The 16,187-nt window shown below is 50.3% G+C and overlaps 1 protein-coding gene across 2 annotated transcripts in view; it reads left to right on the top strand.

Annotated features, from left to right (window-relative positions):
• Window positions 1-16,187, top strand: part of CAMK2A (calcium/calmodulin-dependent protein kinase II alpha) — a 66,128-nt gene that overhangs the window by 13,021 nt on the left and 36,920 nt on the right. For both annotated transcript variants that reach the window (XM_010850564.1, XM_010850563.1), the window contains exons 2-3: window positions 3,051-3,145; window positions 10,526-10,585. In XM_010850564.1, the coding sequence (XP_010848866.1) occupies window positions 3,051-3,145; window positions 10,526-10,585 (155 nt within the window). The remainder of the gene's footprint in view (window positions 1-3,050; window positions 3,146-10,525; window positions 10,586-16,187) is intronic.

Here is a 16,187-nt window from a genome sequence, read left to right as displayed (position 1 = left end):
AGAACCCCCCCCCCTCCGCCTGATGGCAGTCCGTAGCTGTGCCCGTGAGTTCTGGCCTTCGCCAGCTTTCCTACGAGGTCACATTTCCTGGCCTCTAGCCCACCTCCCAGATCTTCCTGCCTCATCCTTCTCCAGTTTCCCACCCATTCCCTTCATGCTGCTCAGACACGAAGCCAGTGACAGAACACCCTGGGGCCTGTGAGAACGGGCATCTCTGCCAGCCTGCAGGCTTCCTCAGCGCCTGCCAGCGTCCGCCCCTGCTCCCATCAGCTGCATCTGTGTAGCTGGGACCTGCCTGTGTGCTTAGGAGAGGGGATCAAAGTTTGGAAGATATGGTGGGGCGTGGCCACGTCAGGAACCTGGGTGTGCAGGCCCGCAAGCGGTAGGCTCACTAGGTGGAGAAGCCAAAAATCTGGGGCTGCAGATATCTGAGTTCAAAATACAGCACTGCCTGTGTGACCTTGAGCACTCTCCCCTGAGCTACGGGGAAGCTCAGAGTCTTGGGCTCTGCCTCAGACTTAAGGAATCAAAATCTGCCTTTTGACAAGATGCCTGGGTAATTCATATGCACATTAAAACTGGAGAAGGCTGCACAGGAGACTTGTTTCTTGCCATTCACCTGTGGCACAGAGTCGGACACTACTGAAGCGACGCAGCAGCAGCAGCAGCAGCAGGGCGATAACAGACCATGGGCAGTGTCTGGCCCCTCAGGGGCCTCCTTTGTGATGTGAAGGGGTTGCGCCAGATGATGTTTGTAGTGGAAGGTATAACATGGCACCTAGATGCCAGATCTAGCCCCCAAACTCGTTTTGTTTGGCAAAATATTACATTTAAATTTGTTTTGATTTATTTATGTTTAATTGGAGGATAATTGCTTTACAGTATTGTGTTGGCTTCTGCCATCTATCAACATGAATCAGGCCACAAGTATACATATGTCCCCTCCATCTTGAACTTCCCACTCCATTCGACCCCTCTAGGTTGTCACAGAGCATTAGATTTGGAAATTTCCTGTGTGACACAGGGAGCTAATTTTTTTGGAATTAGATACCAGTATTTAACAGAGAAGGCAATGGCACCCCACTCCAGTACTCTTGCCTGGACAATCCCATGGATGGAGGAGCCTGGAAGGCTGCAGTCCATGGGGTCACTAGGAGCCGGACATGACTGAGCGACTTCATTTTCGTTTTTCACTTTCATGCATTGGAGAAGGAAATGGCAACCCACTCCAGTGTTCTTGCCTGGAGAATCCCAGGGACGGGGAAGCCTGGTGGGCTGCCGTCTATGGGGTCGCACAGAGTTGGACACGACTGAAGTGACTTAGCAGCAGCAGCAGCAGCAGAAACCAGTATTTAAAATTTGGGAAATGTCACTAAAATATCCAGAATTCTAGTTTTTCTTGAAAAATCAAATAATGTGGAAAATGGGCCACGTTCCACATGGAAACAATGTCTCCTATGAGCCATGAAACCCACAGCCCTTGCTTCGAGTTCTTCCAGCCACAAATATTTTGAAGATAAAAACCCAGGAGCCTCTAAAAACACATGAAAAAAAAATGCTTAGCTTCACTCTTGATATAAGAATTCCAAATTAAATCTACATTGAGTCACCGTGCTCCACATCTCACTAGTAAAGATATAAAAGTTTGATCACACGTTGTACTGACAAAGGCAGAGGGACTCCCCTCACATACTAGCATGAAAGTTGGTACATTTCTAAGATGGATCGTTTCTCGTTATCTTTCAGAAGTACCCAACAACACCTTGTATTGTTTTGTCACTAAGTCATGTCTGACTCTTTTTCGACCCTATGGACTGTAGCCTGCCAGGCTCCTGTCCATGGGATTTCCCAGGCAAGAATACTGGAGTGGCTTGGCATTTCCTTCTCCAGAGAAAAACAACAGCTACCCTTGACCAAATAATACCTGTTCTAGAAGTTTATTTGCAGACACTTGTATACATGAAAAGTGAAAGTGAAGTCATTCAGTCATGTCCAACTCTTTGCAACTCCATGGACTGTAGCCTACCACTCTCCTCCGTCCATGGGATTTTCCAGGCAAGAGTATTGGAGTGGGTTGCCATTTCCTTCTCCAGAGGATCTTCCCAACCCAGGGATGGAACCTGGGTCTCCTGCATTATAAGCAGATGGTTTACCATCTGAGCCGCCAGGGAAGTCGTGGGAAATGTAATTCTAAGGCACACATATGAGGTTAGGCATTGCAGAACTGTCTGTCACAGCTATAGACTGGAGCTATAGACTGGGATTAACCTGATTGCCTGTCGATAGGGGACTGGCTAGGTAAATTATAGGACAGCCCACATGATTAGGTGAAAACTCTTTATGTGATAATATAGGAGGATCTCTAAAAAAATTTCTGAAGAAGAGGGTACAGAGCAGCATGCAGTGTCCAGTATTTGCATGGGGGAGGGGGGAGCTATCTATGGACAGATGCTCTGGTAACACTGGCCACCTCTGGGCAGGGGACCTTGGAGTCTGGGATATAGGGATGGGAAGGAGTCACTTTAACTATCCACACTTTTGTATCTTTTTAACTTTGAACCATGTCACTGTGTTAACTACCCAAAGAAGAAAAAACTGAAAACTTCCAGGGACCTACTGCTGCTGCTGCTGCTAAGTCGCTTCAGTCGTGTCCGACTCTGTGCGACCCCATAGACAGCAGCCTACCAGGCTCCTCCGTCTCTGGGATTCTCCAGGCAAGAACACTGGAGTGGGTTCACCTTCCAGGGACCTAGATTCTGTGATTCTAACATTGCATGATTTTAGTGCTTTAGAATTTGTCAAGCCTAACTTAATATGACTGGACAAAGCTCATCTCTCACGAGGCCAATTTCCTAACAATTTACTACCAGTGGTTCCCATGGGTCTCCAGGCCTGCTCTGTCTCCGAGGTGCGCCACTAGCATCCCCTACGAGCTCGAGCAGCCCTGAGGGAAGGCCCCTCCCAGCACAGAGCAGCTGCGTGAACTGTGGTGTCTCCTGGGAACATAGCCCTTGGGCCCCCGCTCACCCTCTTTGCCTCCTCTGTCCTAGGGGAGCCTTCTCAGTGGTGCGCAGGTGTGTGAAGGTGCTGGCCGGCCAGGAATATGCTGCCAAGATTATCAACACAAAGAAGCTCTCGGCCAGAGGTAGGTGCTGGATCCATGCCTGGCCCGCCCTCCTCCCTTCATCCTTCCCTCTATCCCTTGGGTTAGAACCGGGACCTGGGTCTCTCCTTCTGGGTGATGCTGCGGTCAGAGGTGGGGGCTCTTCTTCCTGCGGGTACTATGAGAATAGACTCCTCCATATTTCTTCCTTAGGGGGTCTAGACTGGATGCCATAGCTTCTCACAGGCCAGGCTCTCTGCCCCTCATCCACCCACCCAGGTAAAGACTAAGCTGCCAGGCAGGCCCTCCTTTCCCTGCTGTTCTGCCATTCACCTCCATTCTCACAGCCAGGCCTCTGCACCTGCCTCTCTCTCTGCCTAGATGCTCTCACCTGGCTCCTTACAAGGCTGGCACTTTGTCAGCCTTCAGGTCTCAGTTCAATGTCACATCCTTTGAGAGACTTCCCTGACCCCCAGATCTGAGGGGGACCTCCCCATTTTATGTCTCTTGTTACTGTTTACTATCTTTGTGGCTTTCTCCCGATGTGGAGTTATCCCATTTACTGGTTTGGTACCGTGTTTAATATTCATCCTCTTTTATGACCATGAGCACCAAGAAGGTGGGGCTGGGTCTCATTCCTTGTGTGTGCCCAGCACCCGGGACAGCACCTGGCATATCCGGGTGCTCAATCAGCGTCCCATGAACACCAGGTGTGCTGCGCCTCGACCGCGCCAGTCCACCTTCTGGTTCCTAAATACTCCCTTGGACAGTGGCTTCCCAGTCTGGAATCCCCTGGAGAGCTTCAGACATTCCTCATGCCTGGATCCCACATCCCAAGGGTGTAATTTAATTAGTCTGGGCTGTGACTTGGGTTTTTGGAAATGATCCCCAGGTAATTCTAATTTGGACATGGTTCTAAACCCGCAGCATCAGCATCATTAGGAGATTGTTAGGAATGCAAATTCATAATTCCAGATGTAAGGGATCAGAATCTGCATTTTGACAAGACACCGGTAATTTGTATGGACTTTAAACTTTGGAGTGTCTGCTCTGAAGCTATGTTCTTGCCCTTAGCATGTGGTTAGGGTGGTGATGGTGGTGACTACAGTTGGGGAAGATTGTCTTCAAAGATCTCCACTCTGAACAGTGGGTCTGAGCTGCCTTAGGGACCCCCAGGATATGGGGGGGCATTCTGGTGGGTGAGGCAGGTACAGGAGAGGGCTGTGCAGCCATGGCTTGCGCAGCATGGAAGGGGGTTGGCAGAGTGTCCAGGTGTTTGTCTGGCATAGCGGCAACTGTCTGGGCCAGGGCCCAGCAGGTGTGGGTTTCACAGAGGCCAGTACAGGATGTTCACATTGGCCCCCACGGGCCTCCCAGCAGGCTCTGTGTTGCACCGTGCGCTGCTGCCTTTCATGTCTCTGGCTCAGCATTGCTGGGAGCCCAGCACTTTCTAGTTACTGAACTCCCCCGTAGACAGATCAACATCCTGCAGGGAAAAGAGGCTGGGGTGGCGGCGGTCCTCCGAAGACCGGGGCCCACCATGGCACACAGCCCGTGTGAATGTTCGTGCGGAAGGGAGAGCCCTGCCGAAGGTCCAGGGCCAGAGCCTGGGGCAGGAAGTCAGGGCAGGCAACAAGGCCAGCAGGGCCACTGCCTCACAAGCAGATGCTGGGGCTCGCCCGGCCGTGGCTGTGTGACTGGTGGCTGTCCGGTGCCCTCTCTGTGCTTTATATCACAGTTGGTCAAGGGAGATGTCCCAATCCCTGAGATACAGCAGGGGCAGGGCTTGAGCCATGGCTTGGGGTGACAGGTTGGGTTGCCACCCCCTGCAGTGAGGGAGAATCAGGAACCAGGGTCCTCCCTGGATGCTGAGGAATCTTGGGCCTGTTCACCACAGTCTCAGAGCCTCATCCACACACGCACGAGACAGAAAGAAACATGTATAGGGTAATGGAAGGAGCATCGCCTCTTTTCGGGAAGGTAACTAAGGCTTTGGGGGAGTGTAGACTCTGGTCTGTGCAGTAACTGCCAAGCCCCCTCTCTGGTGACTTAAGAAAGCTCTGACCTCCTGGGAGGAAGGTGCCCAGGCCTAGGTGAGTGTGAGGGGCTGGGGGGAGGGTCTCAGAACCTTCCCAAAGAAGTCTGCCAACTGCGATGCTTTTCTCCCAGCTTCCTTTAGCACGTTTCTTTGTTCATTCCTCCTGGGGCCTGTGGTGGGGAGCGTTTTAATGCTGGATGTTTGGCAACACACTCCAAGCTTCTCCTGCTGGCACTCCTGGGTGACTCTGGCAGTTCCCAGCAGGGGCCATGCCCCCCGGGGTGTCCTCCATCCCCCTCCCCCGGAGCTAGGGCTTCCGCTTTCCCATGGGGCCAGCCTCTTTTATTGAGCGGCTCCCAAACCCAGGAGATGATTTTTGTATGTATTTTTAAACTACTCTTTTTATATAAAATGCTCGTACTATAAACAATTCCAAGAAGCCATAAAGACATGAAATGAAAGGTAAAAATGTTTCCCTGTCCCAATCCCTGCCAAATCCCCCTGGGAGCCTTTTGAAAGCTACAGCTGTCCCAGTTCCACCCCTGAGGGTGGGGGATTCAATAGGTGAGGGCCCAGTTCCTGCCTTTAGAAAGTCCTGTCAGCAGTGACAACAGCCAGTAGATGCTCAGCGCTAACTCCCTGCCAGGGGCTCTGGAAGCTTCCTAGCTGCAGCCTCACCAGGCAGACAAACAGAAAAAATTCATCAACATTTTAGGGGATGGTGGGCACATGGACCTAGCCAGTGCTGCCAAAGGTGACTGGTCCCTGTCCAGCAACCTCCACAAGCCTCACTGTCCACCTGGATGCTGAGGGTCACTTCCTCGGCTCCCTGATGACCAGTCCCACGACACGAGGTGGGAAGCATGGTATGAGCTCATTCAGCTGTCCCTGAGCTTCAGGTTTATGCAAGGGAGCTTGCAAGGAGGCAGTGAGACGCATCTTTATTGTCTTTCTCATCTACTCCCTGACCTCTTCCCCTTCTTGGTCCTCCAGATTATTTCTCCAACTGCCCAGGATCTGGAGGCTTTTTGAAGTCCTGTGGAGGGAGGGGACATTTCCTGTTCTGAGACTAGAGGTCTATTTTCTGCCCTGGCTCCTATGCCTCTAGCCAGAACCCCGCTGCCCACATACCTGCTGGAGCCCACTCAATCTGCTGGCAGAGCCCTAAGGCTTCCCCAGGTTCTGTTCTTCCCTGTCATGCCCTGCGGGTCCTGTCTGGTCCCAGGAACCTCTCCCCAGAGTTTCCACCCACCCACTGCCTGCCGAGCTCTGAGCAGACCTGGCCCCCTTAACCCCAATACCCTGGAAGTCTGCCCCCAGGGAGGGAGGGAGAAAATTCACAAAGCATCTATCACAATGGGTATTAGGAGCAAGACTTCCTGGTGCCCGAGCAGGAGGCTGCAGACTAACTTCTCTCAGATGTCTCACCATCATGGGACTTCACTGAACTGGATGGATTGATTTCTCAATTATGAAAATAAGAGGCAATACAGTACAGTAATTATGAACACAGGTTGAAATCCCAGCTCTGCTACTTCTTGGGTGTGGGAATTTGGACAAGCTGCTTATGACTCTGAGTCCTTGGAACATGGCAGAGACCGACAGTCAAGGTCTTGCTGTCATCACACCTGTTTTCTAGGGAGGGAGACTGAAAAGAACATTAAACACACAAGTAAGCTGGGTATTTTCAAGTAGTGATGAGTGTTAACAAAGAAAATAAGACAGGGTAATGGGGGTGTGATGGGGCTGGAGGAAAAGGCAGCTGGGAAAGCTAAGGAGGTGACATGGTGCTGGGACCTGCTTGAGGAGAAAGAGGCAGCCACGAGAAGACCCAGGAGAAGAGTATTTCAGGCAGAGGGCACAGCAGGTGCAAAGGCCCTGAGGTGGGAAGGAGTTTGCAGTGCCTGAGGCCACACAGGAGTCTAGTGTGGGGGGAGCTTCAGGGCCAAGATGAGGCAGAACTCAGCACCCTGCAGGGTCTTCTGGATGTTTTTGAGGAGTTTGGATTGTATTATAAGTACATTAGGAAGCTGTTGGAAAGTTTGAAGGCAGGATCTCATTTATATTTTAATAAGTCCTTGGCTACCCTCTTAACTATTGACTGGGGGCCTGGGGGAAGCCTTTAAGAGTAGTTCCTCAAAGTTCTGAGTTGTAACAAGGCTTGACCACATTGATGATTACCTTGATTTTGTCAAGAGACTGCTTAACGGAGCAAGGCCACAAAGGTCAAGAGGAACTCCGTCCCTATATTTCTTGAGGTTCCCTGCATATTAGACAATGAAAACATTTCAAACAGAGTTACAAAAATTATCATATAAAGTATATGTTTACATTCAACAAATTAATGCTTTTAGCACTGAAGGTTGCAATGCAGTGTAATTGTACTATGCACAAGATGATTACAAGATTTATAAAAACAGTTCCTAGCATTTCCAGCAGTAATGTCTGGTAACCAGTCACATGTTTAAAGCTGTGTGACCAGCGTTTTCTTCTTTCAATCCTGTTAGTGTAACTCTGCTCCCAGGTGACCTTACATGGAGAAAAACATCAGAATTCTAGATTTAGGTCCTTTGTCCCCTGAATGTGTAGCCTGAGCCAGGAGTCCCCTCACCCCCTCTGATAGGTCCCACTTTGAGCTGCCTGGCTTTTGGTTCTGCTGGGGATGGGTGGGTGGGGGGCAGGGTCTGGAGCTGGGGCGGGTTCAGCCATCCTCTGCTTACTGAGGGCTCTTGGCCAGCTCTGGATGGGGATCCCCCTTGTTTGCCTGGGAATCAACCTTCCTTCCCCTCCACCTCCCTACCCTGAAGGATTTGGAAGGAGACAGAGAGGGAGGAGAAACGAGGATGCGCCCAGCTGGGCCAGCCGTCCCCCTCTAGCCTCCAGCTGCCTTCAGCTGGGGAGTGGAGCTTACACTCTACTGAAAGAGGATTGGACTTAATTGCTTTGCTGATGGAAAAGCCACATTTCAGTATTGATCTTGGTTTCTGCAGCCCTTGGAGGACAGCTGGTGATTCCGCTAACGGAGAGGGGAGGGGACAGGGGAGCTGGCAGCCTAGGGACAGGGCTGGGATTTTCTTCCTCCTCATCACCATCTCTGATGCCCACCTTCCTTGGAGGGGCCATTCAGAGAGCAGGGTTCTAGTCCTGGCTCCACCACTGAGTGTCTGTGTGAGTTCCCTCCTGCGGGCCTGAATTTTCCCACTGGGGAATAGGAGACAGATGGAGATGATAGTGATGAGTCAGGGTGTAGAGACCAGGACAGCACTGGGTTTTGAGTTTTATTTTTATTTATTTATTTTTTGAGTTTTTTTTTTTTTTGCTGTGCCACGTGCCCTGCAGGATCTCAGTTCCCCTACTAGGGGATGAAGCTGAGCTGTGGCAATGAAAGCCTAGAATCCTAACCACTTGGCCACCGGGGAACTCCCCGACAGGGTTTTACAGCTCACCCGTGGAGCCTGACTACCTGGATAGAAAGCGTGGCTCCACTGCTCACTGCAGTGTGACTTTAAGTCAGATACTTAACCTTTCTGAACCTCTGTTTCCTCCTCTGTAAGGCCAGCACAATGGTAATGTTATCCTCAGAGGATTATTGGGAGGCCTTGAGATGTGTATAGAGTGCTCTGCATAATACCTGACACATAGTAGATATTCTGTATTTGTGACTGGCTCCTATTATACTGGTGGTTTTTTTTTTTTTTTTAATTAAGGTATTAAATACCAGATTGTGAGAAAAGCACCACAAAGGAAATTGAAAAATGTTTATAACAGGGACAGTGATGCCCACAGTCCGGGCTTGTCAGGAGGACTGAATGGGGTCATGGGTATGATTGTGCTCAGCAGTCTCAGAGTCAGAGATCATAGGTACAGATCCTGAACAAGGCCTCTCTCCCAGGTGGGCAGGGAAATCTAGGGGCTTTGGACAGAAGTCCCAGGAAGCAGGTGGGAGATCTCTGGGTAAGCCCCACTACCCTGCAGATTCTTTGGGGCTCTCTGTGTCCTGGGTGCTGACTCCTCATACATGAGGCATCTTCTGTAAATTAATACAACCCTTCTCCTGCAGAGAATACCTACTCCCTTAGAAAGATTCGTTTATTCAATCATTTGTTCTTTCACTTAGTTATTTCTTCTTTTTTTTAAAGGTTTAGCTTTAGTCATCTTTTTTTTTTTTTATTCTGCTTTATTGATAAGTCTTTCAATTCATATATAGCAATAGCATATTGTTTTACTCTTAGAGGGTTTATGCTTTACTATATGGTAGATCTAACCACCTCTTATCTCATCCTGTTGCTCTTCCTTTTCAGAGATATTCTACTAATATGGCATATTATGATTTTTTTTTATTTATGTATTTAAAAAATTGTATTTATTTACTTACTTTTGGCTGTGCTGGGTCTTCATCGCTGCATGGGCTTTCTCTAGCTTCGGAAAGCGGGGGCTGTTCTCTAATTGTGGTGTGAGGGCTTCTCATTGCAGTGGCTTTTCTTGTCATGGAGCATGGGCTTAGGGCGCTTGGGCTTCACTGGTTGTGGCTCCCAGGCTCCAGAGCACAGGCTCAATAGTTGTGGCGCAGGGGCTTAGTTGCTCTGAGGCATGTGGGATCTTCCTGCTTCAGGGATCGAACCCGTGCCTCATGCATGGGCAGGCGGATTCTTTACCACTGAGCTACCAGGGAAGCCTTCATTTATTTCTTGAGCACCTTCCATGGGCCAGGGATTTAGGTAGATGCCAGGGGTACAACAGAGACCAAGTCCTCGCCCTCAGGGACAGCGACATCCCTGAGACAGAGTGGCATGTGCTGTCTAGGGGCCCTGGGAATGCAGAGGAGGAGCCCCCAGCAGCTGGTAATCAGGGTGGGCTGCCAGAGAGAGTGACATCCAAGGATGCCTAAGAGTGAGTGATGGCCAGTGAAGAGCAGGTGGGAGGCTGAGAGGGAGCTTTCCAAGCTGAGAGAACCGCGTGTGCGAAGGTCCCAGAGTGAGAGGGCTGGGCAGGGCAGGGCGTGCCTGGAGAGCTGAGGTTCAGCAGTTCCACAGGAGGAGATGCAGTGGGAGGGGCAGGGCTGGGGGAGGGCAGTCGGAGCCTGATGTGGGGATGGGGGTGTTCCAGGCTGCCTGGACTTTGGCTCTGATACAGGCAGGAGATGCCCCTCGGTTGAGAACCCTGAAAACCGAGACCCAGAGCGGGGAAGGGACTTCTGCCTCATTGCAGCCTGGGTCTCTCTTCCGCTGCATCCCACTGCCTTCTTGGAGAACCCAGAGGCTCTGCCAGCTGAGCTTGCCCAGGCCCTGGGAGGGAGAGGTCATTAGAGGCTATGAGGAGGGAGAGATGGGGTGGGTGGAGATGCCTCCCTCCCCTGGACTCATCTGGGCATCTGTGTGTTTCAGACCACCAGAAGCTGGAGCGTGAAGCCCGAATCTGCCGCCTGCTGAAGCACCCCAACATCGGTGAGCATGGGGGATGGGCAAGGGGTGTGGGTGGGGCCTGGCCCAGCTCCCCTGCCTGCCCTGGTGGGTGTTTGTTGAGGGAAGGGGGCAGCTGCTCTCTTCTTGGGGATGGCAGCAAATAGAGGTGGGAAAGGGGGTGTCTTTCATGGTTTCCATACTCCTCAGCGAGCAGCTTGGTTGGGGGGAAGGTGAAGAAGGGGCCCTTCCTCCCAGCCCACGCTGCCAGCAGCCTCCTTCAGAAAAGCTGTTTCAGGAAAACTTCCGAAGCTCTGAGAGACGAAAATAGGACAGGCTTAGCCTTGACCAGTGTAGCCCACTCCCCAAGCCCACTCCCATGCTGAGTCAGTCTGGCACCATGGCCCTTCTCACCTGCGTGGACCTGCAGTGCCAGTCTCTCCAGGCCAGCCCCAAGGTGGCCCCTGCCCCAGAGTGGACTGAACGCAGGCTGCATGGAGTGGCTTCGCCCAGGGCAGGCAGGATGGCTCTGAAATAGGACCTGGCTGCCTGACCTCCCTTCCCCTGTCCCTGCACAGCTGAGGGGCTGTATCACTGCGTGGCAGGGCTCTGAGTCATGATGGGGAGGGAGTGCAGATTCTAGATATAGTGCTGTCAGGGAATGGCTGTGTGACCTTGGGTAGGAGCACTACCCTCTCTGAGCTGCTTTCTCCCATCTTCGCAAGGAGAGGGCTGTCTGGACCAGCTGGGCATCTTGTTAAAAGGTAGATTCTAGTTGAGTGGGTCCGGGTGGGGCCTGAGGGTCTGCATTCCTAACACACTGTGAAGTGATGCCAAAGCTGCTGGCTCACCAGTCACACTTAACCGGCAAGATCTAGGTGCTCTGTAAGGAACATTCTAACTCTGACAGCTACCACGCCTTCTCCCTTAGGAGGGAAGCATCTCTCTGTGTCCAGGGCCCCAACAGTTAACTCCTCTGCAGAAGAGTAGCATCTCCATCTGCTATTTATACCCATAAGGCACCTCCCCTTCCCCGTGCCTGGGGAAAGGAACAGAGCTGCACAGACAGCAGCTGGAGGCTTGGGGCTAGAGTCAGAGAAGGGGCAGCAAGGCGGCTGGCGGGGAGCCACCCTGGTTGGCCCCTGACCTGCTTATGACCATGGGCACTTCCTGCCCAATCTGGGCCAGCCTCCAGCTCCCCAACAGTACAATGGAGGGAGTCATGAGTGGTCTTTGATTGTAGAATTCCACGGTTCTTAGAAAGCCCATTAATCCTGGAAGAGGGAGATGGGGTGTGTGTGTGCATGCGCGTGCCACTGCGCAGTTGCAGTTGTCTCTGGTCAACACTTCCTCATCCTTCAGTCGCTCATTCCCAGCTCTAGCAGGGAGCAGTAAGTTATGGGCTCTGGGGCTGACATTCTACAGTCAGATTCTGGGTTTGCTGCTTAATTGCTGTGTAACCCAGGACATGTTGCTTAACTGCTCTGAAGTTCCGTTTTCTCATCTGGAAAATGGGAATGATAGATACCTTGTAGGCTTATGATGATCAAACAAATCATAGCACAATGACAGGCCCTGGGGAAGGGCTATGGATCATTTAGCTGCTCCATCCTTTCTCAATCTACACCCTCCAATAGAACAACCTTACCGAAAGACTTACCTTTTGCCTGAATCTTCGTGTGATTCTCATTCCTCCGAGCCATCAAGATTTTGAGTCATTGGTTTGGGGCACTATATATAATATTCTGGTTAAGAAAATGGAATTTTTAGTCAGACACACCTGGGTTCAAATCCAAATTCTACCTTTCATTTCGTATCTGAGGTTGGGCAGGCTACAAACTTCTCAGACTTAGTACCTTCCTCTGTGAAATAAGGATAATCATGGTACCCACTTTCTAGAGCTGTTGTGAGGGTTAAGTGAGATGTTGCAAGTAAAGTACTTAGCACAAGCCTGGCAGGTGGTAGAATCTCAGAAATGGCAGCCATAGTCTTCATTATCATCATCACTTGAGTTATGACTCCTTCATTCATTGACCTGATGTCAAGGACATCCGAGACCCCACCATGTGCCAAGGCCTCTGCTAGTCTCTGAGGACGTGTGGAAGAAATGAGGGTGGGAGAGGAGTGGGGTAGCTGATGGACAGGGAAGTAGAGAGCAGAGCTGAGATCCAGAACAAGAAGATGGTTGGGAGAAGCTAAAACTATTGTCAAGGCTGGAAGTGTCCTTGGAGGGTACCACTTTCTGAGCCTCCAACACCTCAGTTCAAAGTAATTGTAATCTGTCCAAAACAGTGCAGATCGGTCCAGATGTGGCTATAGAACCTGGGAAGTGGGTCTGTGCCCAAAGAAACTAGACTATTCAGCCTGCTTAGTGATCCCAGCCAAGCTCACTGCTCTCTGCCCGTGTGTGGCCACAGCCCAGCCCTAAGAGACAAAGTCAGGGAGGTCGCTGGCTCAGGACAGGGGGAACAAGCTGCACCATACACAAAGCATTTCCCTCCTAGATCTTGCTTCGGGGAGGACAGCACTCTGCTCTCTGTACCATTAGCACCTGCTGATGAAGTGGACCCCCACCCACACCTTAAAAGCCACCCAAGGAGCAGGAGGAGATAACCTGAGAGTTTAGCAGGTGATATGGGGTGGCAGAGGGAAGTGAGGTTAGTGATGAAGATGGCGATGTCTTCATTTATTAAGTTCTTCCTAGTGCCAAGCACTGTGTTGAGTGCCTTACTAGCATCTTGAGTTAACTCCTGACACCAGTCCAGTGTAGTAGTATTGGCTCTGCTGCTAGGAAAGGAGGCTCAGAGAGGTTACATAATTTGCCCAAACTCACACAGCTTCTAAGAGGTGGAGCTAGTAAGCAAAGTCAGAGAGTCTGACTGCAGAGCCCATGTTCTCAGTACTTCTGTGGCCATCAGGGGTGTCTTGGGGGCAGTGGCCAGAGGAACAAGTATGACCCTTCAATTTCTGAGAAAGAAATTGTAACTGTTGGAAATAGGACAGAATGTCAGAAGTTCATGAATCCAGCTACACAAATGAAAACTAGGTTACAGATTTGTTTGTTCTGTGACAGAGACAGCATAAGTCCATGAGCACAGACATGCCAATCTCCCCACCAGGCAGTGGTACTGTCACATAGGCCATAGCCTTTGAATCCTTGCCTCTCTTGGGCTCTAGGCTGAGTTTTTCCTCAGGGTGGCCTCCAACCACAGGAAGAGAGGTTTTGTGCATGAAAACAGCACTGAAATGAGGAATCCTGTCTCCTGTGCCCTGAGCCAAGATTTAGCCAACTCTTGGGGACTGAAGCCAACTCCAGGATCATCCCGCAGGTGGGGACTGGAATCCAGCCCATATCCCCCTGCTCACAGGGCCAGCCTTCAAAATCAGCACAAAAGCACCATCGGAGCTAGAGGAAGCTCTGGAGACACTCTCTCCCATTCTGTCCATTTCCCTGAGCCCTGAGGACCTTCTCTAAAAGAGGCTGAGGCTTCTGGCCAGAGGGAACCCTAGTCTTCTTGGAGCTCCTCCCAAATGGCTGTTGACCTGGTTCTAAAAGCCCTTTCTTGAGATGGTTCTGGATGCAGCTTGGCTTCTCAGAGATTCTCACAATCACACACACAAAAAAGGAGTTAAAACCTCAAACACCTGAGCAGCGTAAAGGAGAAGGAGTTTGCTCCGGAAGAATCCTTTTGGAGTAAAGGGTCTTTCTCAAAACTTTATCTTGGTACACTATTAAAGCAAGTTTATGGTAGCTAAATGATAAAACAAATAATTTTAAATTATAATCTCAGCATCTGGAGCTAACATTGATGATGTATACATCCATGTGGTACCTGATGTCTGTAGCTCCCTAAAACATATCAGGTCAGGTTTCCTACAAGCAGAGCCTGAGGCAAGGATTCAGATGTGTGTGGGAACACAAGGGCATGCTCCCAGGGGAGACCTGTAAGGATAGCGAGAAGTGGGATGGAGGAAGGGGAAAGGAACCAAGCGGAGATGTGGCTTCAGGTCAAGTCTAACTCTGACCTGATCCCAGGTGGAGGGTGCAGTGGGGAGGCCTCTGGAACATAAACCGTGTCTTGGAGCTGTCCCTCCTTTAAGGCAGACTGGCCTTTTGCATGGCCTCTGCCTCCCCACATTAGTTCATCATTGCCTGAAGGCTGTAGGTAACCTTGTGGGCAAGGTGGGCAGTTCCATCAGCAGTGGGCAGTTCTCCAGAGGAGGACACCTGCACACGGTTAGCCAACCCCCCAGCGCTGCAGGATGGCTGCACCATCTTCCTACAGGAGGTCTGAGCAGGACACCAAAATAGGGCTTTCAGATTCTGCACACACAAAATATAAGGTGCTCAGTTCAAAACACACATACGTTTCAAAAGTCTATTTTTGCTTTGAAGTGCACTTAAAAGTTGAAATAGATTGAAGGATGAAGGGATGGATAGAAATGTAGTAAGGCATATATAAGAAATGGAGTAGGAAATGACAACCTACTTCAGTAACCTTGCTTGGGAATCCCCACAGACACAGGACCCTGGCAGGCTACAGACCATGGAGTCACAATGAATCAGACATGACTGAGAGACTGAGCATGCACACACATATGAGAAAACACTAATAACAGAATCTAGGTGGTCAATGACACCCCACTCCAGTACTCTTGCCTGGAAAATCCCATGGACGGAGGAGCCTGGTAGGCTGCAGTCCATGGAGTCATTAAGAGTCGGACACGACTGAGAAACTTCACTTTCACTTTCATGCATTGGAGAAGGAAATGGCAACCCACTCCAGTGTTCTTGCCTGGAGAATCCCAGGGACGGGAGAGCCTGGTGGGCTGCCATCTATGGGATCGCACAGAGTCGGACACGACTGAAGTAACTTAGCAGCAGCAGCAGCAGCAAGTAGTATGTACATAGGTATTCACTTGACTGTATTTTGAAAATTTTTATTATAAAATGTTGATTAAAAAATTAAAGCAGGATTAAATTATACATACTCAGGCTACTTAGTTTTTAGTTTTGCTTTAAAATAGTTTAAAAACATCTTTCAGTCATTATTTATAAATATATATATTTAAGGTTTTAAAAAACATTTTATTTAAATTTATCCCTTCATCCTCCATTTCGGGTCCCCATCTGTGGAGGCACCCACTCTCCAAACTTTATGGGGAGAATACTTTGGCCACCTGATATAAAGAGCTGAAGCATTGAAAAAGACCCTGACGCTGGGAAAGATTGAAGGCAGGAGGAGAAGGGGACGACAGAGGATGAGATGGTTGGATGGTATCACCAACTCGATGGACATGAGTTTGAGCAAACTCCGGGAGATAGTGAAGGACAGAGAAGCCTGGCATGTTGCAGTTCGTGAGGTCACAAAGAGTTGGACATGACTGAGCAACTGAACAGCGACATGAGGGCCATATGCTTTAAGGGACTCAATATTGTATGTGGCAGAAATTCAGATGGCACTGGGGCTTACAGTGAAAAGTCTCACCCGCCCACAACTCCAGCTGTCCTAATTCCCTTCCCCAAGGCCACCTCAGTGCCCACATTGCTGGATCATTCCAGAGAGACGAACGCCATACCCAAGCCGAAATGTAGCCTCCTTTTTAGAAAGGACTGTGCATACTGCTTTGCTCTTTCACCGAACAA

The sequence above is a fragment of the Bison bison genome, unplaced genomic scaffold (assembly GCF_000754665.1).
Source record: "Bison bison bison isolate TAMUID 2011002044 unplaced genomic scaffold, Bison_UMD1.0 scf7180017864291, whole genome shotgun sequence".
Taxonomy (NCBI): domain Eukaryota; kingdom Metazoa; phylum Chordata; class Mammalia; order Artiodactyla; family Bovidae; genus Bison; species Bison bison.
This window is presented reverse-complemented; position numbering and strand designations above follow the sequence as displayed.